The 23,663-nt window shown below is 37.8% G+C and overlaps 2 protein-coding genes across 5 annotated transcripts; one reads left to right on the forward strand and one right to left on the reverse strand.

Moving 5' to 3' along the window:
• The first annotated feature begins 349 nt into the window (after window positions 1–349).
• Window positions 350–1,737, forward strand: LOC122989297 (N-acetyllactosaminide beta-1,3-N-acetylglucosaminyltransferase 3-like). The gene has a single exon (XM_044362086.1). The coding sequence runs from the start codon at window positions 350–352 to the stop codon at window positions 1,469–1,471; it is 1,122 nt and encodes a 373-aa protein (XP_044218021.1). The 3' UTR covers window positions 1,472–1,737.
• A 125-nt stretch (window positions 1,738–1,862) lies between these two features.
• On the reverse strand, window positions 1,863–22,401 carry jak3 (Janus kinase 3 (a protein tyrosine kinase, leukocyte)). Of its 4 annotated transcripts, none has more exons than XM_044362085.1 (26): window positions 22,209–22,401; window positions 19,923–20,064; window positions 19,535–19,647; window positions 16,352–16,558; window positions 15,993–16,110; window positions 15,319–15,436; window positions 14,013–14,158; window positions 13,184–13,487; window positions 12,443–12,565; window positions 12,149–12,306; window positions 11,951–12,062; window positions 11,216–11,396; window positions 10,276–10,400; window positions 9,846–9,977; window positions 9,657–9,744; window positions 9,057–9,181; window positions 8,660–8,798; window positions 8,087–8,238; window positions 6,813–6,963; window positions 6,259–6,383; window positions 5,701–5,890; window positions 5,282–5,403; window positions 4,538–4,710; window positions 3,475–3,592; window positions 3,222–3,335; window positions 1,863–2,946 (listed from the first exon to the last, which is right to left on the reverse strand). In XM_044362085.1, the coding sequence occupies exons 4-26, from the start codon at window positions 16,548–16,550 to the stop codon at window positions 2,827–2,829; spliced, it is 3,333 nt and encodes a 1,110-aa protein (XP_044218020.1). In that variant the 5' UTR covers window positions 16,551–16,558; window positions 19,535–19,647; window positions 19,923–20,064; window positions 22,209–22,401; the 3' UTR covers window positions 1,863–2,826. The 4 variants fall into 4 exon arrangements, with proteins under 4 accessions (XP_044218020.1, XP_044218016.1, XP_044218018.1 ...); XM_044362081.1 differs by having other exon boundaries at window positions 19,529–19,647; XM_044362083.1 differs by having other exon boundaries at window positions 16,352–16,599; window positions 19,529–19,647.
• Between the last annotated feature and the right edge of the window lie 1,262 nt (window positions 22,402–23,663).

Here is a 23,663-nt window from a genome sequence, read left to right on the forward strand (position 1 = left end):
TCTGAGTCAGTCCACCAAGATATCTGGCTTGGTTTGTAGTTTTTTTTGGTAGTTTTTAATGTTTTGTAGTTTTTAACGTTACTGATTGAAGCTGACTTTTAATTGTTCTTCCTTGGCTCCAGAAACAATTACTTCAGTTCTATCTTTGTGTAATTGAAGAAATAAAATCAGTTAGTATCTGATTTGTTCCTCACTTGTTTCTTACTTAGAATTGTATTTACCTTGTTGTTAAATGTTACGTATATTCTAAAAGTAATTACCTTTATTGCTTAAATGTCTTCATTTACTCATTATTTTTCTGACTGAGACTTGTTGATATAAAAACTGTTTTTGTTTTGCATTGTCAAGGATGAGAAAGGACAAGACAAAAACTCTCCTGATATTTGGAGCTCTCGGCCTGTTGGCTTTACATTTGTGGAAAAGTGTATTTACTCACCCTGCAACCAAACACTTGCAAGTATATGTGAAAGAGGATGCCAGTCAAAAGAAGCTAAGCACCAAAAACAACTCTTATGTGTCAAGGTGTCAACAAAATTTGTCTGCTGTCAACATCCCAGGCTTCAACTCTCTTCCTGGTAGTATAAAAGACTTTCTCTACTATCGTCACTGTCGCCATTTCCCCATGCTACTGGACATCCCTGACAAATGTGGAGGAGCTGATGAATCTGCAGAAGTCTTCCTTCTGCTGGTCATTAAAAGTTCCCCTGTGAACTACGAGCGCCGAGAGGTGCTGCGCAAAACCTGGGCTAAAGAGAGGTTTCACAATGGTGTGTGGATCAGAAGGATCTTCATCTCAGGAACAATGGATACAGGTTTTGAGAAGGAGAGACTGAACACAATCCTTGAACTGGAGCAATGCGAGTACAATGACATCCTTCAATGGGACTTCAATGAATCATTCTTCAACCTCACCTTGAAGCAGATTCTCTTCCTTGAATGGATGGAAAGAAACTGTCCAAATGCTCGCTTTCTGCTAAATGGTGATGATGACGTCTTTGCCAACACAGACAACATGGTTGAGTATCTCCAAAGCCTCAAGGACAATGATGGAAGCAAGCACCTTTTTACTGGCCATCTGATCCAGAATGTGGGTCCCATTAGGAATTCACAGAGCAAGTATTTTATCCCAGTTCAGGTGCAGGAGTCAGACTCATACCCCCCCTACTGTGGTGGTGGGGGCTTCCTCTTATCTGGCTACACAGCTTTGGTCATATACAAAATGTCTCACTCCATTACCATTCTTCCCATTGATGATGTTTACATGGGAATGTGTTTGGCTAAAGCAGGACTTCGTCCTGTTTCCCATGCGGGTGTGAAGACAGCAGGACTGCGCAGTCCCTCTAAGAAAATAGATCTGTATGACCCTTGCTATTATAGAGACCTTTTATTGATACACAGATTCTTACCAGCTAAGATATATTTTATGTGGCATAGAATATTTGACCCTAATCTGAAATGTAGTATTAATTGATGCTGCTCAGTAAAATCGGGTTTAAAGTTTACTTGACTTAATTTTGATGACATGTTGCTTATTTGTGATCACAAAAGTCAGTAGATGTCATCCTCAATCAGAATGTCTAATGTAATATCAATAGTCCATCTGATTTAAATATTACAGTGACATTTTCAGAGCCACTAGAGGCGCAAATAAAAAGATTTATAATCATCACATATGAACAGCTTTACATTGTTATTTATAGGTTTTATGTGTACTTGTTCGTTACTGATATTATTATCTTTCCTCTTAAAAACACCTAAGTCCAGTTGCCTTGGATTTAAATATTCTAGGTTTCACACTTATTTATAGAGCACTTTGTAAACTCCTTGTGATAATGCCAGTAAATATTTAAAAAAAAACCTGCTGCCACAAACATTGCTTTATTTCAAACATGATGTAAATGCAAATAAAAAAATACAAAAGCATATTCTGTATATTCTTCACTACAGCACAACACTACCACAGTAAAAATGCAGGATATGAAAATATATTTTTTCTTCAATACATTTTTAGTTTAAAAAAAACTTCAGGTTCTGTAATTTATTTTTACCCCTTTAGACACAGCTAGTCATACATTTAATCAAATTTATGCTTTGCAGTGCTGAGTGCAGTGTGTTTTGCATTTCTTAAGTTAACCAGTATTTTATTTGGTCTGGCTGGAGAGAGGAGTAATAGTTAAATATCCTAAACCTGCTGCTGATATGTTGCCCTAAACAATGTACCATATGTACAGTAGAAATGTTAGTCTTGAGCATTAATGCAGTTTTCCCACTTAGCCTGTATTATGAATATTCTTCTATATATGACTGTAAGAATACATGATGAAATGTACCACACTGAGATCTCAGACAGTTAGGAGCTTATCCTTGTTTAATATTACCTCCAGAGTGGGAAACTTTATGGTAGGATAAGGTTCAAAGGAAGTCTTAAAATGTGGTTCGGGAGAGTTCTTGCTTTTATTGCTCTATTGCTGTGAACGGTAAATGCAATAAATATTTAATATGTGCCATATCCTTTAATGGGTTACACACATACTCATAAAACTGGAGTTACATCCAGGTAACTTCTGTTTTTCATCTGCCTTTGGTATATTTTCCTGTCCTCTTTTATGGCCATCCAGGGCTAAAGAGTAGTGGGACTGGGAAAGGGGTTTACAGTGTGTTCATTGAGTAGCATATTATCAGTCGATAAGTCAGTGTGTGACTGCTAAGATATATTGTCTGTACCTGTGTAAACTGAATTTCCATTGTGATAGTGAATGAAATTGTATCATTTTACACTGTTCTTCTGAGGCATGAGTTCCACTGTGACATAACACAGGCTCTTTATCAGCCTTTAAGGTTCTCTCTCTCGTCTTGCATGATAGTTTCAATTTGGTCTCCCAGGGTGGGGAAACATGGCCGCTCCTCAAAGTTGTACGCCCAGCACTGCTTCATCAAACTGTACACCTGGTGTCCCAATGAGAAAAATATTGAGAGTTATTTTCATGGTAAAGATAGAGCACTACAGTGTTGTTATTTGTATGGTACAGTATGACAACTGTAGTGAGCAGTTGAAGACTTGAAGGTCAAAATAAGATGTTAACAATTTTTATATAGCTGAGAAGACTGTCAGGCTATCTGCCTCTGTGATGTATTTTACACTTTGGGCAACCATTTGGCACCAAATTTGCCACATGAAAGCTAGTGTATTTCGATTACTGAACAATACAGAATGAACATACCTTGAGTGGGCAGTTTGGAGGCGAAGGCAACCTCCAGTTATTCTTTAGAATATTTGCCAGATGCATTGAAATGGATGGACCCTGCACATTGTGTCCAATCTCCTGCATGCATAGCTAAAATGGTGAAATAAATGAAACCACAATGGTACTGCAGTTCGATTAGAAGATAAAAAGTCTCTTTCACAATTCATAATAATAAAATAATGAAATATTGCCCATACATGTACTGTATGTATAGATAATAAACCATTACTCTTTTTGGGTTGATGTTCATATCGCAGTAGGAGAAGAGCTCGTGAAGAACGACTCCAAAACTCCAGACGTCTGATTTGTGGGAGAATCTGGACTCATTTATGGACTCTGGAGCGTACCTGCAAAAAATGAGCAGGGTAGCCATTAGATCTCCAGGACCTCACGTTCTGATCTTCACTTAAATAATGAGAACTTATGAGAGCAAAAATAAACAATAGTCTCCTCAATTTTTTGAGTTATGAGAAACAGCAGGCCTAATATAGCTTCTAAGTTTCAGTAACTTATTTTGCATGAAAGAGAAAAACATGGGCTTAGCTTACGCCACCATGTTCTACAATATACTGACTTTAATGAGAATAAAATTCTGTATCAAAACATACAACATCACTGTACTTTCAGACTTACATTAACAACAACCAGAACACAGTGGATGCAGAAAGAACCATGACACAGAGTTAAAGCCCCGTTGGTGTAGGTTTTTGGTTTTTTTTTTCATTTGGGCAACTCCTAGTGGTACAATTAATATACAGTTGCTCCCTGAAAGTCAAAAGCCAGGGCTTCAGCCTGCTCTGAATGCTCCGTTTGCAAAGATAACGCTACTTCCTCATTTAACTGATGTCAGATTGTTTGTGCATGCCCACAAACGGCTGCCAGTTCTGTAGCCTTTCAGATCAAATTTGTGCTCGGACATGTACGGATGTATTTGAGAAGTTGATATTTTAAGTAGAAGGAGAAAAAGGAGTGAAATACGACTATGCTTGTTTGTTTACGAAGCTGCTGGAAGTCTGTTAAGGGGCAACTTGTGGAAGCTAACCAATCAGAACAGAGTGGGCTCATCAAGAGGGGGGCTTTAAAGAGACAGGAGCTAAAATGGCCTGTTTCAGACAGAGGCTGAACTGAGGGGCTGCATAAAGGGCCAGTATAAGATAAATAAGGAGTTTTTTGAATTGTAAATCATGCAAAGGTATTCCAGCAGAGCCCCAGAATATGAATTTAGACCTGGATATGTGCTTGATATGTCCCATTTAAAGGTGATTTGAATTTTCAAACATGAGGAGATCTACCAGAAGATTGGGCTCTCTCCAGGCTGTGTGACTCGGTAGTACTCCTTGTCAGAAGGAATAATCTTGGTCAGCCCAAAATCAGCAATTTTCACCAGTGATTCACTGGCCACAAGAATGTTTCTTGCTGCAAGGTCTCGATGCACATAACGTAGGGTCTGCAGGTATGCCATCCCCTAGAAAAATTAAAAACAGCAAAACCGAAGAAAAGAAAATAAGTCTCGTCCCTTTATGTACAAATGATCTTTGATAGTATCTCAGATAAAAATTAAATTTATTTATGGAGCCACAAGGTAAGACATATAGGCTCATGAGCCTGCTGAACCTTGTACAAGCACATTATACAACAATAAATCACATGATGCTTTTTATAGCTTTATTTGTTTCAGCACTATGATTTTGTCTGATGAACTCCTTACTATTGGTTTGTTTATAATGTTAGTAAAGCAAGAGAGGTGGTTCTGCAGGTTTAATCCAAGAGTATCATGATTGTCACAGCAAATTTAGGTTCTGACGGGATTCCTCCCAAATACAAATATTCAGTCCTGCAGAATTATATTCCTGCAAAAATTCCTGTCACAATTTCTGCTGGACTTTTTTGAGGGACAAATGTGAATTTATTTCGGGAATGTTACAAAGCTACTTGTTGTTGGTTATCAATCTTAATCTCCAAAAGTGACAAGATTTTGTCATCCAATGATTAATTTACAGTACATTCAAACTTCATTTACTGTATCTGATTATTACCTTACAGATCTGTGAAGCAAAAAGTAGCATGCGCCTGGTGTTGATGTGTCGGTTATTCTCCAAGTAGCCAATAAGGCTGCCATAGGGTAGGTACTCCATCACCAAACTCATACTGAGGCGACCTGTGAGCAGGCAAACAGTGTTGAAAGTCAATCCAAAACCCAGCAGACACTTCCTATCTTCTCTGATTCCTTAAGTCAGTCATAAATCACTGTCGATTAACATCTAAAATTCAAAATGTAAACCAGGATCATGCACTGGATACATATACTGTAAAGGTTGGACCGTGCCACATCAACACAAAAATCTAAAAAAATATCAAAAAGAAAACTGAGTTATGGGTTTTTTGGATTATGGAGTTATTTTACTGAAGTTACTTTGTGACATCATCTGCTGTGTTTGCAGAGAGTTTTTATTACCCATGCTGTAGCACACTCCTCTGTATTTGACAATGTAGTCACAGTGCAAAACACTGAGGGTGTTGACCTCCTTCTGGAAATCCTCCAGAGTCGACTGCTTATTAGGCTGCAATTTCTTCACAGCGACCAGCTCACCAGTGTTATCACCCAACGGGTCATAACGACAAAGTTCAACACTGCCAAAGTTTCCCTGGAAAAATGTTGATTCAGATAAAGTCATCCAGTTATCAGTCATACTCAAGAAAATCACACCCTGCCATATAACTGCAGAGAACACTGTAGAAAAAAATTAAGTCTGCATGCAAAGAGACATATATTATTACAAACTATCACCACTAATCAAGTGTTGATTTCCTTTGACTACAAGGATGTGTGCCACTGCTACATTTTTTTGCATGTTTCAAATAGAAAATAAACACTAACTTTAATTGGCTGTAAATCCAATAATAATAATCAAGCACAATAAAAAGTTCATCTAATTTCCACAAAACCTAAGATGATGATTTTTAAAAGTGGACTGATTTGCACAAAGGTTGCTCTGCTATACTTCAGGCTTACTTTTCCCAGTGGGGAGATGTAACGTAGGTGTCTCTCCTCAAACAATGTCTGGTCGTGCTGAGCGGGGCTGAGGGCTCTCCACACTGGGCTCTGTGTGACAGGCTCAGTAGCGAGAATCACATAGTCTGCCATGAAACAAGAAATGTTTGATTGCAATAATGACTGGTTTGTTTGTGTAATTGAATATCTCGATTTACATTTACATAAAGCGTATTATATTAACATTTACATTCAATTCAATTTTCAATTCAATTTTATTTATATAGCGCCAAATCACAACAAAAGTCATCTCAGGGCACTTTTCACATGGGGCAGGTCTAGACCATACTCTTTAATTTACAATAAGCTTATTATAGTTATATTTCAATCAGCTTTCTCAAATCCCAAACAGGTTCTGCAAAATCCTCTGTAGACCTATTTGCAGGTTGTAAATTTAAACACTATCTACTGCAGCTTTGACAGGGAGTAGTATCTCTTGTCTATATTTGTTTTATATTCTACGTTATATTCTAGACATGTTTTATTTTCAGCTGAGTAGTAATACACATCATTACCTGAAGTGATCAGACTGTTGAGTTGGCGGATAATACTTCGACAAGAAGGTCTGAAGGCTGCCTGGTAGTCCATACACTGACTGATCAGATCGGCTAGCTCTGTCCACTGGGAGGGAGGCAGCTGCTGGAAACTCTCATAAAACTGCTGCTTCTACAGAAAAAGAAAAACAGTATCACACCATTAACTGTACAAGAGCTTTATTCTATTTTAATAAAGCTTTATTTCATTTTCCTGTATTCATCTTTTATGTATTGTGTGGTTTTGATCCAGTTCACAGAAATCTCAGTTTCATTTTTGTTTTTTGTTAAGATTTTTTTAGTCATTGCTCGACTTGAAAAATGTGCCACTTAGTGAAGTGTGACCATGAAGGAGGGTCATTAGGAAGACATGCAGGCCAGGCTGAACTTAAGACGGTTTAGTCTCACTGAACCCAAAACTAATAGTGTTTTCAAAGAGCCCTCATTAACCTCATAAAGTTAAATATTTCTGAGTTTATCAGCAGGGTGTTGCCTTCAAGCAGCTGATAAAGTGTTAAACTGATATAAGTTCATGTGGAAATTGCGTTCCGCATTAGTGAAAAAGAAGGTGTCATTTCTTTGAGATTTTGAAATGAGACAGACTTCATGAGCAGACATAAGAGATGTATCTTTGTGGATTATTGAACTGCAATCACATGTTCTATGGACTCTTCTGAACTTAGAGTCACTAGTTAGTTTGATATGAAAGTTATGTTACAATCTGTGCTGATGGATTTATGACAGACTGGCACCAAATATTTTTTCTGTGCGTCATGCCTTTTCTGGCTTTATTTGATATTTGTGATTGTATTGTTATAATGTATTTGCTATGTCTCTCTTGAAGAAGTTCGATATATTAGCAGGTAGGTTTCCAGTCAAACATTGACAAACATGTGCTGTAAGGTACATTTAAATTGTGAGAAAAAGATGGTATACTTTCTTCTGTCACCTCAGATGTTCTAAATGTGTGGGAGACAATTTTTTTCAGTGTGTATTTGGCTCCAACAAAGGTCTGTTTGCTCGAAAGCTTAGACAGTAAACTGGATGTTTGTGATTGAGATAAGAATGTGATTTTTTTTTTCCCCATTAGTTTGATCCCATAAACACGTAACACCTTTAATACATTTAAACTATAGTAGAAAAGTTTAAGCATAAACATTAAGCGTTTTCTTGAATGTGCAGTATTTCAACATCTTGCTATCTGGCCAGATCAGCGTTCAGTTTGTTTGACTTATGAGGAAAAGAAGAGGGAGTACCTTGTCCAGGTCCCAGCCTCGCAGTGGAGCGTTCCCACCGTTGAAGATTTCCCACACAGTGGCACCAAAGCTCCACTTATCAGACTCCAGGGTCAGGTTATCTGGAGCCTCGAGCACCTCAGGGGCCACCCAGGGAATTCTGTCCAGGATAACTAAGAGAGCACACACAGAAATCCACATACATGTATTAATAATTACACAAAATTACTGAATCTCACTGTATAAATGTGTTCTTATTTATGTTGTAAAGTCTATAAATTATATACAGTATATATGGTTAACTAATACAGTAAATATTGTGAATTTATTTCACGACACTGTTCTTCTATTTGTTTCAATGTGGAACAATGTGGACATTTAAATGTGTCACACTGACTTTAGTTTGGAAACACATTTACCTCATCGGTCTATTTACTTTTACTAAGAGCATTACTAAATGGATCCACAGCCACACTACATCATCTATCACATATATATCTACTTTTTCCTCTCCTAACAGTCATATACAGTATATGTATTGTAAATGGACCTGTATGATGGTTTCAGACATGGTTACAGGGAGATTTGCTTTACCATCTTTGCCCAGCATTGCTACATTGATGCCTGGATCACTCAGCTTGATGAAAGGAGAGCTGCCCTGTGATAGGTCACCTTCTCTGGCCAGCAGCAGATTTTTGGTACAGATATTTCCATGAACAATGCCCTTTTCTTCCTGCAAGACAAGTTACATGTCAAGACATTTGATTAGTTATTTGACATTTAATTAATTGTACTGCTGCATTGGTCCACTTTGAAGCATTTTCTAACAAAGTAGGGCCCATGCTTTCATCCTTTGTGAAAGGATTACAGACTTTTTTTTATTATCATGTACACATGCACATGAGACAGTAAATTTGCTAATTGAATAAAGTTTAACCAGGCAACCCTTCTCTATATTGTGTTTTTGTTGCATCAGCAGAGTTTATCTTACCAGAAAGTTGAGGGCAGACGCGAGCTGTTTGGCTACGTCAAGTTTCCAGCTCACCGACACAGATCTCCCTCTCTTCAAGTAAAGGTCGAGGGCCCCGTACTTGACAAACTCTTGCACCATTATGTCTGTAAGGCACAGCGAGATTTGTTTCTACAGCTGACTCCAAACATGAAGTCAGAAATGCTCACTCCACAGGAAAGGGACTGAGCTGAGGTCAAATGAGGTGAAGACGTGAGGAGAGTTATTTCGCTCAATATGAAGAGAATGATTTTAATGTCTCCATTCATTCCTTAGTACAATTTTTGGGTTTGCAGTTTACAGTTTGCAGATGTAAGGAATTTTACAGGAATATAGCACATAAATACAACTGCGCCAACTTTAACCAAATATAATCTGGTTTTAATCTTCTCTAAACAGCAAAACACTGCTCATATTCACCACAAATATTTATATTTACACAATTCATTCACAGCACATTGTCACATCTAGAAAGCATACAGCACATTAGCTTCATCAAGCTGATAAGCACACGATCAATCAGCGAAGTGTAGCAAATAAAGGGATAGTCAAGTAGAAACCTGCAGCTTGGTTTGAACTTACTTTTTGCTCCATAAACACTAACACCATAAACATGGAGGAGGTGTTTATGTGAAATCTGACTCATTAAGCTGGCAGCTTCAAAGAAAGACTGAGAAATAGAAAAGACAAACACCATAAATGTTAAAATGAACATGTTAGATCTATGAGTAATTCGCAAAAATATTAATATTTTGATCTAAAGAAACCTACCTCCCAGCAGTTCTTGTGACCCACATCGAGCTCTTTCAGTAGAACTTCGGTTGTGTGTTTCTCCCCATCACGCGTGTCTGTTTTGTAGCCTTTGAAAATTCGAGTGAAGGATCCTTGTCCAAGGCTTTCATCCTTACAGAAAAAATACATACAAAAAATACATTTAAGTTTCCTCCAACATAAATAACAGCCTATATTGAAGTCTTCAAATCAGTTTGACTACATTTTAGTAGGATTACTAGCGGTAATAGTTGCTGTTTTTATAGTAGCCATACTAGTAACTATAGCTGTAGGATAAGGAGTAATAGTGGTAATTACATAAATGCAGTAGTGGTCGTGACTGGAAAAAGTAGTTAAAATAATATTCATAGCAATAATTGGAGGAAAAGTAGTTTTAGTGGTACTAGTCGTATCAGGACTACATACTCACCCATTTCAGGTCATCATATCTGATCATGTGGAACTGGATGTGACTGAATTTGTTCCTTTCAGGTGTTGGTGACCCTTGAGTTTCTACAGAGCTGCTGTTGCGTATGATGATGAGATTTGTAAGCTCTGCAGGAATACCAGAAAATATGTTTATTGTTAAACAATCTACACAGCTTGAAAATACACATACTGCATCTCTGTTTAAGCAAGAAATTCAGATGATGAGTTGATGCGTGATTTCATGGAGTGTCGACAGTGAGTGCATTCACATGTATCCAACTGTATCCTACGCTATTCACTTCAACATGTAGATTATACATGACCTGAATTAAAGATGCACAGACTGATCAGAAACCTGGATCAAGCGCTTATAAGCCAAGAGAGCATGGTATCAATAGTGAATATTGCAACAGTACCCTGATTTCTTTTGGAAAAACACAGATAGCATATACTTGGGTTTCTCAAAACACAGATAAGGGCTTATCCAGATTGCTATAACCAGCTATTATGTACGTGCAAAAAAACCCTGAATGGATACTCAAAAAACGATCTTATCTGCGATACTAGTGTGTATGTAAACATACTTTAATCTTTCTTAACATGGGCAGATTTGGATTTTGTGTTAGTTCTGTACATAAGACTTTGAATTACATCACTCTGCTTGTTTAAATGCATGAAATACCCAACAGTGTGTGTTATTTTGTGATAATGGCTACAAAAGAGACGCAGTAATACAAGTATGTACACTACTGCATATAATACAGTATTGAACATCATCAGGGTTTGAAGACAGCTGACTTTTGTTTTGTACATGCATGAGAAGAAGAAATCATGGTGAAACAAACACCAACATCAATTAACAAAGTTACAGATTCACTACTATATATGTTTAGTAGTGTATATTCACTGATCTCATTATAGCCATGGACATGGAAAAATACCTTTGGGTCGGGGCGGACAGCAATGGGCCAACTTCACAGGTACTTCTGCCAGCAGCAGCTTGTTGTGTTGATAATAGCTGGTGAGCTCTGGCAAGCTGTTAAATGATTTCAGGACACCAGGAAGGCTGTAGTGCTCATTCTTAATAATGAGACAGTCTTTATAGTCAAGTCCGAGTGGAGTCTGTTGAAATATAAATTTTACATCAAATTTTCACAATACTGAATTAGTTGTTGTAACAACATTCTTGAGTAGACTTGAGAGAAAAGATTCCACACACTTAAACCTGGATAATGTTGTAGGCGCAAAACCATGAGCGAATGACTTTTGCACACACTTAAGTATACATATGCTTTCCTCACAAGCGGAGTGGGTTTTTTTTTTTTTTGGCTCCAACACCTCAACTTGTGGGTAAGGTGTTTTTTTTTGTCAGGAAACAGTATTTATAAAAAACAAGTGCATCATCTGCATAAAGCTAAATTTACAGACAGAGGCCTGTAATTTACTCACTACACTTGTGGTTGTGCTTCTAATAACAAGTTCTTTAAATGCATAATATATATATATACATTGTATAGATAATATATAATTCAAGGGCATTCAGAATATCTTTTTCATCACCAGGTTGATGAAGTACATAAAGCGTGCACAGGCACAGCTAGTAAATTGCTTTTTGGAGTAAAATCTCAAACAGGCTTCTTTGATGCCTGTCATGTGGCCTCAGTAGGAAGCTTTACCTGAACACAAACAGTGAGGAAGAAGTTGTCATAGATCTGGGGACTCTGCCGGAGAAGGAAGGTGCCACCTTTAAATCCCGACTTTTTCAGTTTGTTGACTGCAAACTCTGATCTGATCAAACAAGATATGAAAACAATATGTAAGACAGGTGCATGTAAATGGTGCTATTGGATTCAGTATTTATCAAAATGACTCACGTGATTGGGCCATGACAGTGGTATTTGATGCCCTCCAGAATACTTGGCGGGGCAATGTCTTGACAGAAGTAGTGGCTTGAGTCTGTGGTCAGTCTGAAGTAGCCATCAACAAGTGACACAAATGAAAATGCTTCTTTAAGACTCTGGAACTTGGCCTCCTGTGGTGCAAATCAAGGATACATAAATATGTTTGTTTCTTTTGCATTTATGTAATATAGTAAAGTCGCATTTCTTTACATGTTGTTAACAGAAGATACTGGTTGGGGACCATTACATGTAAAATATGTCCTTTACCAAGTATCTGTCATCTTTGCGAGTTATTGTCACCATCCTGCTGTCTTGGGAAACCTGTTCATGGCACCCCCTCATTATACTGATGTCAGTGATTTCTTGGAAATCACAGAAGGTATGCCACTCCTAAAAAAGAAGAATATTAACGGTATTTATAGAGGCTGATTAGTCAATAACATTCCCTAACTCAGGGGCAGCTACAGAGTAACACCACTCCTTCTACAGTTACATTTTGCATACGGACACTGTGGAGGGCAAAAGTCCAGTCATCATAAATGCAAGACTTAGAATACTTTAAGATGAACTAATCACAACAAAAACATAGAACAAAATGATGCAATGCAGTTTACATGGAAAATCAACACAAAGAAACAAAACACAAGAAGTAAGATATCATATACTGTAGTATGACCTAGCAGACCTTCGTCATTAGTCAAGTTGAGACTACCAGGCCTTCAGTGATTGCAAGGAAACACCTCCAAGAAAACCTTATTTTGATGAAAATGGAGGAAACCTTGGGATGCCCAATTTATAGAAGGTTTCCCCTGGATGGCTGAGATTTCGAAGGGTGCCATGGAAAAATACATAATGGACAGTAATTTCAATTTAATGAGCTGCACAAAAGACAAAAAGAAGCATGGCCAGACAGATTTCGTTGAGCTGGAGCTAGAATACAGATCATCTGATAGAACAAGGGTAAAAAGATCTAACCACTTCTCAAGCTTAATTTGATCTTGTTCTTACCAGTGCACCATCAGGCTCACAACTTCCACTGATTTGAATTCCAGTTTCCCCAGTGACCCGCACAAGAGTGACAGATGACTTTGAATGGGAAGAAGAAGCTTTCACTTGGAAGGTTTCGCATCCCACAGAAGGTTCAATGACAGCCAGCTCGATCAGGTACTTGATTTTCAAGCTGCACTCATCCACCAAGCAGTTCCCAAGCTTCTTCAAAAAACACTTGAGGGTGTTTCGGATTCGATAACGATCCAGGCGGTTGCGTTTCTGGATCGCATGTCGATGTGACTTAGGAAGGCATGATTTGTAGCTGAAGAGAGAGAGTAAATGGTAAATGGACTGCACTTATATAGCGCCTTTCTAGCCTTCTGACGACTCAAAGCACTTTTACATTACAAGCCACATTCACCCATTCACACACACATTCATAAGCTGATGGCAGGGGCTGCCATATAAGGTGCCAACCTGCGCATGAGTAGGGACTAATCATTCACACACAAATGGCACAGCGATCGGGAGCAATTTGGGGTTAAGTATCTTGCCCAAGAACACTTTGACATGCAGACTGGAGGAGCTGGGAATCAATCAGCCGATCTTCCAATTAGTGGATGACCCGCTCTATCTCCTGAGCCACAGCCGCCCCTAAAGTATGCCCCAAGTTCTCAGTTGTTTAAACTTTTACTGGTGAGGTGTGGTTTGGAAAAATAGCTACTGTACACAGAAATGTTAAATATAGCATCTCAAATATTGAAATCATGTGTAGGTTTTCAGGCTCAGACACGTCACTCAAATTTACTTTGACAGGCAAAAATTAAACATTATCTAATGTAATTACCTGACACTCTTGCAGACCTCTCTTACACTCTGATGGCGCTCTTTAGCCATTCTCCACAAGTCCAGCACTGCAAGGCCAAGGCATTCCTCCTGGGTGCTCAAAGGTGGAGACACCCCTGCCTCACTTGCGATAAAGTCATTTCGCAACTATGTGCCAAAAGAAATCAGTCAGTCTTGAATAGTAGACAATGCATGCAACAGTTTCTGGCATTTTACTGTTTGACACTGTACCATATGCAAAACAAGTGACACATTGAAGCACCACATACATTTTAAGATATCGGGATTAGAACTGGAAAATAATGAGGATATTTACTGTAGAGGGTAAGAACATTAATGGTATGAATCAAGCTACGTTTACACTAAAGGAACTTCAGACCTCTTTTGTCTTTTTGCCCTTAAAGGGATTGTCCTTTGTGTTGTAAAGCAGTTCAGTAGATGTTTTGTACACCACACCAGTGTCTCAAATGTAAAGGACAGGTTCACAATTTTCTGTACTAAAACAATATTCGGGTGCCCAAATGAACACTGACATGTGGTTTTTTTGTTTGTTTTTGGGTTTTTTTGCTGTAATCTTTCCATCTGTTCATACTGGCCATTAGAAGAACCCTTCATAATGCATTTTCAATGTAAGTGATGGGGGACAAAATCCACTGTCTTCCCTCTGTAAAATGTATTTAACTGTATCTAAAAGTTCATTTGAAGCTAATAAAAGGCTTCAGCTGTTCAAATTAGTCAGTTCAAGTCAATATTGTTCAAAGTTACTGTCTTTTTACTGCCAAATTCTCTCTTTTATTGCTATTCTTCCACTAACTCAGACAACTGAAACCTCATATTATCTTCAGATAAATCATTTTTTACAGACGGAGGACTGTGGATTTTGTTCCCTATCATTTACATTGAAAATGTATTATGAAGGGATCACTTAATGGCCAGTATGAATAGAAGGAAAGATTACAGCGAGCAAAACCTGTTTCAATGACTCATGAGCACCTTACTGTTGTTTTAAGATAGACATGGAAAATTATAAACCTATCCTTTAATGTGATAAAAATTTATCAAACCACCCTGTGGATAAATGTAATTTTGTTGATGGATTGAATTTTAGATGTGTGTATATGGATGGCTCTGCTGGAAGTCAGAGATGTTACTTATGCCATACTTTGCCCAATATTTATTAGTTTAAGGCTATCAATCAACCAAAAAAAAGTTTGTCTGTTGTGTTAAATTAAAATGAAATAAACCCAAAAAAATATACATCTCACTGAGTAAATAAATGACATGTTTTGAAATATTTCATGCTTTACCTGAGCAAAGAGATAATCAATGACACAGTAGTCAAGCACTGGACTGATTGTGTCTCTGGTCATACTGTAGCGATACGATGTTCTTGGTCCTTGTGCAAACCAGTTTCCAAAGAAAAACCTGCATACCAAAGAGAAATCCATCATTTATCATAACATGGCATTATTACAAACCAGTAATACTACCTCTAAGTATATGGGAATTCACTTTTTGAAGCATATTGTGTGACTACCTCTGCACACTGATTTGAACATGATACTTTAGTAAGAAAATTCATATTTAAAGGTCTACAAAAATTCTCATAAATATCCTCCAGCTGTTGATAGCTGTTCTGAACTAAACTTGATGTTGTTGCAGTATTGTAACTGCAAGTAGGAAATGCAATAAGTATTCAGTAGTGACTTAATGTACTGCATGTGCCATTGTTTTGTAAGACAACAGGAAGATTAATACACTCATTTATGTCTGTAATGAACAACATTTACGAAGTACATTCTACAAGAATCATAATGTCCTCTGTTATTAAATTCACTTTTTTTTAAAAAAAATTCTAGCAATTATTCTTTCTAATAGGTCAAAATCAGAGTTACCTCTTCCAAAAAATATCGTGATAGTGTAAAGTAGGCTTGTTTCTGGAATAAATGAGTTAAAATTCTTCAATGATTTAATCACCTACCTGACTCTGAAGTGGACTTGTAAGTTTTCTTCTGTGTTGAACATGTGCGACGGAGGGTACCAAAATGAGAGATCCCCAGATGCCAAACCAAAAAGACTTTGGTACACAGGTAAGATTCCTGCAGAAAGAAATCACTAAAATCATCATAGCATGGCTGACCACGCACACTAACACCTAAAAAAAGAAAAAAACCCTTTCCTAGCAACTAGCCTTTGCACACTTATAAGAAAAAATTTAGAAACTTACAAGAGAAACGCTGAATATTTGAGTCTAAAACATATAACATGGTACAGTTTATTATGCACTCAGACTTTGGTATAAGCCATGAAAAGCCTTAGACCCTGACAGTGAGATCTTACCACATTTTTTGGCGGCTTGGATGCAGACATTTTCAGCAGAGACTTGGCCAGATGATATGTGTATCGTTATTGCATCCTTTGTGGCAGGGAAGAAGTAGAGGTGTACTTGTAAACTCTGACCAGCGCTAGAACTGGACCTCTGGCTGCCTCCCCGGTCTCTGATCATCAGAGGTGCTGACTCCTCCTCACTGAGATCCATGGATACTTCTGGGGATGAAATCAACAGACTCAACGGCTGTAACAGGAAACTGTAGGGTGACATGAGTTAAGTAGTTCAACATGTGAACAAAAGTAAATTAAGGTAATCATTTGCAATTGCTAAACATCCATGAACTCCATGAACCAAATATTTGGCAAGAGCTGTCAAAGTTGTATTCAAAACTCAACTTCTAGTGGTAATTTAATGGTTGTAAAGTTATGTCACTGGAAAAAATTGAAAGATCTACACATGTGAGATGTAATTGTTTCATTTTGTAGGCTATAGCTTATGAAGAGTTTTGATCTCCAACTTTATAAAACTCAGCTACTGGCTTCACACCGAGTGATTATGTTTTAAAAATATAGTTTGACATTTTGGAAAATATGCTAGTTCACTTTCTTGTTGAGTTAAATGAGAAGATTGGTATAACTGTAATGTCTGTGTAATAAACAAGTTGCATGTTTTTTTTTTAAAGAAATTAAAATGTATAAATTATTTTTATTTCTTGGGTGTCGCAACTGCTGTGAGTTTGCCAGGCAACTAGCAGACACTCCAGGAGGTCGTCATTTTTAGTCATTTTTATATCCTGGTTTTGGTGTGCATTAAACAAGTGAAGTATGACGTGTTAAAAGAGAGCATTAGAAGTGCTGGCAGGTGGATTTTTTTTTAACTTTGGAGCTGTTTCCACCTATTTCCCAAGCTTACTGGCTGCAGCTTCCTAGTTGTTAACTGATCTAACTAATCAATCTTCTCATCAAACTTTTGGCAAGAAATCAAATAAGCCGTGGAAGGTTTGATGATACTGATGTGGTTTTTGTTGTACGCCTTGGTCACAGGCAACTCAGCTGCACTTACTGAGTTAAAGGGGACGTATCATGCACATTTTCAGGTCTATATTTATATTCTTGGGCTTTACTGAAATATCTTTGCATGATTTACACTTCAAAAAAGCTCCTTATATATCTTATACTGTCTCTTTATGCAGCTCCTCAGTTAAGCCTCTGTCTGAAACAGGCGGTCTTAGCTCCTGTCTCTTTAAAGGCCCCCTCCCAATAAGCCCATTCTGTTCTGATTGGTTAGCTCCCAGAGACTGCATCTCGGCAGACATCCAGTGGCTCGGGAGGCTACGTAAACAAACAATAGTTGTAGAATTTCACTTCTTTTTGTTGTTCTTTACTTGAAATGAAAACTTCTCAAATACATCTGCATGTGGTCAAGCCTGAATCCAATCCAAACTATGTGAGTGGACATGCAAACAACATATGGCGTACTAGCATGCCATATGTTTGTGGGCATGCGCAAACAATCTGATGTCATCATGAAAAGGAAGCAGAGGTAAAACTGCAAACAAAGTGTTCAGAATCAAAAATTGTATGCATATTCATGATAAGTCCCCTTTAAAGGATCAGTGTGTAGGATTTAGTGGCATCTAGCAATGAGGTTGCAGATTGCAACCAACTGAATACCCCTCCCCTTCCAAGAGTGTAGGAAAATCTACGGGGGCTGCAAAACTCTTGAAAAACGTGAAAGACCCTCTCTAGAGCCAGTGTTTGGTTTGTCTTCTCTGGGCTACCGTAGAAACATGGTAATGCAACATGGCGGGCTCCATGGAAGAGGACCCACTCCTTCTGTAGATATAAATTGCTCATTCTAAGGAAACACAGCAATTCTTATTTTCAGGTGACTAGTGCGGTGCCCTGTTCGGAACAGGTACATTTCTCAATACCTAGAGAGCACAGTGCCCGTCCCCTAAACGCCTCTCATGCAGACTATTGGTAGATGCTGAAATTTACTGATGCTCCCTAAATGCCTCAAATGCCGACTATAGGTAGATGCTACAATTTACCGATGTTCCCTAAACGCCTCACATGCAGAATATCTGGAGACTATCCCATCCCTAATCCCATCTCTGACCACAGTGTGGGTTGCAATGGCAGAGTGGAGCTGTCCGTATTTCCCCTCATTGAATCCATGTGCAGAAGAAGAAGCAGAAGCAATGTTGTTTATGAGGTATTTTTTATATACTTCTTGAGAACCACTCATCCAAACACCCTCACACATTACCATTGCACTTCCTTGATTACCCAGCAATCCACCTACCAGGTATGACGTAGGTTGGATGAATGGTTCTCGAGATATGCCAAGGACAAACATACAGACAGACAGAGATTCCTTGCTTCACATAGAGAGATTAAACACTAATGAAAACATACTTATGAATATCAAATTTCATTTCTGCCAGTATTTCTGCCATTAGATCCCCCTAAATCTCACACACTGGTCCTTTAAGGGGAAGTGATTCAGATTCATGTTCCCTACCAAAACTTTATGATCAACCCTAGAAAATCCCATTTAGATGGCTGAAACTCACACTGTCACTGTTATACCTATAGTGTACCATATTAAAGTGTGGGTAGTTATCACATGTGAGGAGAACTTCCACCATGACTCTGAATGATGTTTTGAAATGTCAAATGTAGATTTGTGGGGATTCCCATTTTATCACATGAAACTGCTCACCATGTTCTGCTGTGGCTGAATTAAGAACACAGTACGTATGATACATGGTAATAATATATAATATTGTTTCACATTTCCATAATAAGTTTTCAAATAGTTTACTTAGACAACAATATAGATCTAATTACTTTTACTGAAATCATTATTGACATAGACAAAATTGAAATAAGAATTATTTGTATAATCTGTTACAAGTCTTACAAGTCTTTATGAAATAGTTGATGAACACAATTTGAAAACATCAAGTCTTTGTCACAGCCACCAGCAGATGAACAGAAACTGAAACATAGTTATAAACACAGCTAAAACACAAAGCAAGCACTCCACAGCGTATTGTGGGCCTTGTCATTATAAAATGAAACTTTGACATTTCTTAACACTTAATATGTAAAAAACAGCTCTATACTAGGGCTAAAAATCAATATAATGTGTTACCAAAAACATTGTTAAGCCGTTACCTTTACATTTGTACAGCAGAAGTCCTCATCTCGATTATTTGTTCTGGTAAACCGGGGCTTTTTTCTCAACTTCTGTCTTTACTCTGTGTATGTTGGCAGGAAGTGTTTGATAGGATTTCCTGTTTTAGACAAGCAAATGCGACACTATCAACAGTTCCTTTTCATCTCATGTCATCCCACGGACTGAATTGACTCAGTTACAAAGACATTGATGACTTGAATTTTCATTTTACAAAGTACTTAATTTTTCAGAAGAAGTAACTTCTAAATGTCAGGATATATATTGTGCTATACATATACACCTGTACCATAAGGGAAGTCATTAAATGAAGATGTTAATTACAAAACCTATTAAACAATGAACTTGAAATGTGACATAAAAGATGCTACACACCTGTTGACAAACTGCCACAGATTGTCTTGTTCATTCCTTCAAACTGATATGAAGCTTGACTCTGCATGATTTTTGTAATTCCTGATCTCCTCGTTGGGTCAATATTTTCCCCTGACTCTGGTCTTTGACAGTCTGTCAAATACTAAAAAAACAGATTTCCATCAACTATTCTGATTTTCAGAGGTAGAATCTTAATATTTTTGTTAATTTAATTGATCCAAATCTTCCACTTGTGCACAAGAGAATCAAACTAGGTAAATTACCATGAAATTTCCTGAGCACATTTGTACTCCCTAGAGGATGAACCCTTTTCATGTTGGGTTCTGTGTTTTTCTCCAGTTCCACCCACAGGTCTAAATAATAAACATACACACAGATATTGTATTTCATGATGTAATTTGCAGATCACCTTAACATTTGCATGGCATGTTAATTCTCTGATGTGGATAAACCTTTACTTTAATGACCCCAAGACCTTCCACCCTGGGTAAAACCTTTTAATTTTATCTGCACTACTAGAAAGATGTCCAGTATTTTGTTTGTCCATTCAACACTCCAGGTTTCCCTCAGGTTTCAGTAAGTTGCATACTGGACCATGATTGGCTCCAAACTAGTTGTGTTGTCACAAATCATGCTCATAGGTACGCCTATGTATGTAGGGGGGGGTGTTTAAAACAAAGTCTTTATTGGCCTCTAAATGGGGAACTGGGAGAAAGCCATGTATCCCAACCCTTTGTAAGAGGCAGAAGAAAAAACAAGTGAAAGTAGGAGAGGCAGAAGCTGTAAGATTAACTGAACACAGATGAGTCACAAATAGCACAAGCAACAAATGAATTTAATAATCACAATTAATCAGCTGCATGATCTAAATTGTGATACTACAAATCCATTTAAACAGTAATTCCTCAAAAAATCCTAGAGCTCAATCTCCCTAAAACCCCAGTCTTTGAATCATCAACAGTCAGTAAAACTGTCACCAGTGATGTAATGTTACATCAGTGGTAAGATAGTGTTTTTTATAATATGATCATCCGCATAAAAAAAAAATCTGAATGTGGTTATACATGGTTCATATTACATGGAAGTCTTATTCTAGTGAAAACAAATTAATTTCTGTGCAGAAATTGACTCATCTGACATTACAGGAAACGAGAACCAGCTGACAACTGTGGTTTCACTGTTCAGCAGTGAGGTTCTTATCAGTTTCCTGTTATAGCTGTAAGAAAACCACCTGCTCTAAACTGCATTTCAATGGTTGGATTTACATCTTCCTGTCATATTGATACTCTTTTCTCATCCATTTTGCACTACATTTTAGTTTTACTCTTTATTTCTTTTCTTAATTTTTCTTTGAAACTGTTCCTGATATTTTTGAAACATATTTAAGTGACTAGCTGCACTTGTTTTTTTCACACTTCAAGAGAAGCAACTGCGGTTAGCTTGAATTCATTCTGGTTACAATAGATACAAAAAAAGAAAAAAAGAAAGAAATGTCTGTGTGACCTACTCAGACCTTTTTGTAGAGTAAGACAAGCTCAGTATGATTCAAACTAGGGTGACCAGATGAGAATGGGTGAAATTCGGGACAGATGAGTGGGGGATGGGGCATGGCCACCAATACATTACATTCAGTGTTAATGAACAGTAAAACATGTGAAAGTCAGAACTCAACACTAAAATATATTGTTTTTGTTCATGAAGTCAATAGCAAAAAGAAACACAATGACTGTGCTGTTTGTAATAGTGTGTAAATCATTATCCATTATTTCATCAGGATTAGTTTAATTAACATCATAGCTAAAAAAAAAACTACAATAACCATAATTCATGTAGGCTATGGACATAAACATGCCCCACTTTGGGCAACACCAAAAGAACGCTCAATATTTAATGTTTTATTAGGCTATAATTAATCAAAACTTCGATTTAGTCTAATTTTCGGGACAAACAGGACAGGATTGGGATAACTGCTCATAATTGTCTGGTCACCCTAATTCAAACAGTCATTGTTTAGCTAAAATTTGCAAATGACTCAGCTTCTGGCAGTTTTTTAGATCTTAGTTGATCATTTATTTACTACTAATTTGTATTGCCAAATACGTTCTATCAGACAACACAATGGCTGCTTGGATTATGTTCCATAGTGATGTTTTTCACAGTGAGGGAAGTATAATGTTTATGGAGTATAAAGCGCAAATTTAGTAAAAAAAAAAACAATTATTAAACGTACCGATCACACAGGTATTAAAAAGAGGGGCAGGGGAATTATTCAGGGCCGAGGCTTACCAGTGCAGGGGAGGTAGGAGAGGTGTCCAGAAGAGAGTCACCCCGAATCACACTGGTGAAGGGCCAAACCCAGGGATGCTCAGTTAAACACAGCACACAGGAAAAAGGAGGATCCATCACCTACAGTCACCAACCCCACCACCGTGGGCACTCAGCTCCTGAAAAATAAAAAGGGATACAAAATGCATAAAGTGCTCAACCAACAAACAAAACCAGAAAAAAAGAAGAGAATAAACTAACAAACAAAACTAAACTAAACTAACTAGAAAAAGATAAACAAGTAAACAAAATAAACTAGAAAAACAAGATTAATAATATGAAACCATTACATAAACCATAAAGTTGGGACAAATGAATGAACCAAACTAAGCAAAACTGAGGATTAGCAAACAACACAATAAACTATGAAAACAATATTAGTGATATGAAATCCTTATGTGAGTTATAAAGTGAAGACAAATTAATGAACTAAACTAAGCAGAACTGAGAATAAGCAACCGATGACCATGAAAAAGAAAACCCCCTGCTCACTACGCACACACACACTCACACCCACACCATTAAAACGACTAAGCTAAAAAGAGCACTAGTCGCGGTACTGCCGGCCTTCAATGCAGCAGCAGCAGACCCGACCAAACAAATCGAAACAAAGACTATGATTATTAATGCTATTATAGGCAAAGCAGCAGCGTTCTTGCAGTGTGGGCAAGAATGGCCGCAGCAGCTCCCGGGTAGGCTGCTATGCGGCTGGCCAGGGCCCACAGTCCAATCAAGCAGCGTCTGTAAGTTCAGGAATAGAGAGAGAGAGTGTCTATGCAGTCTGTGCTGCTACTATACACTGCGACCGACAGCAGTCCAATGAAGGGATCACTTCTGAGGGAGGTGAGTCACCACAGAGGGATCCGCAGCAGTTGCGGAAGTCCGATGACGCGTTCAGCGTCAGGCGGGCGCCCAGAACACAACTACGTGCCTTTATAGGGTAATAAAGACAATGATTGGCTCGAAATTGCAGAATAATCAAGAGGCTAGGAGACTACAGGCCTGCTCAAACCAGGAAGGAATACCTTTCCATTCTGCTACATTCAGGTTAGGGAAAGATTCCAGTTTCATTAGTTAATAAGGTTAACAAGTCATTGTTGACTTTTTTAATACTTTGATACTTTTTGTCCCACTGAAAATGTGTCACAATTGGATCCCAATGTAACTGACTGAATTCAAGCCATTTATACTGAAAAAAAAGCAGGGGAAGTCAAAAGTCAAGATTATCTTTAAATAAACACACATCATTTCACATCTCTGGAGCTGTTTATTTGTGGTGGGAACGTGATCTGACCTCAATCTGTTCTCCCATAACTGGGTTCCCTTCGCATACTGGGGTGCAGAAAAGGGAAATCAACAGTTCCCAGAAGCTACTAGCAATGAAGTGCATTGCCTTGTTTATATTTATGCAGACCA

Source organism: Thunnus albacares, chromosome 9, assembly GCF_914725855.1.
Source record: "Thunnus albacares chromosome 9, fThuAlb1.1, whole genome shotgun sequence".
NCBI lineage: Eukaryota > Metazoa > Chordata > Actinopteri > Scombriformes > Scombridae > Thunnus > Thunnus albacares.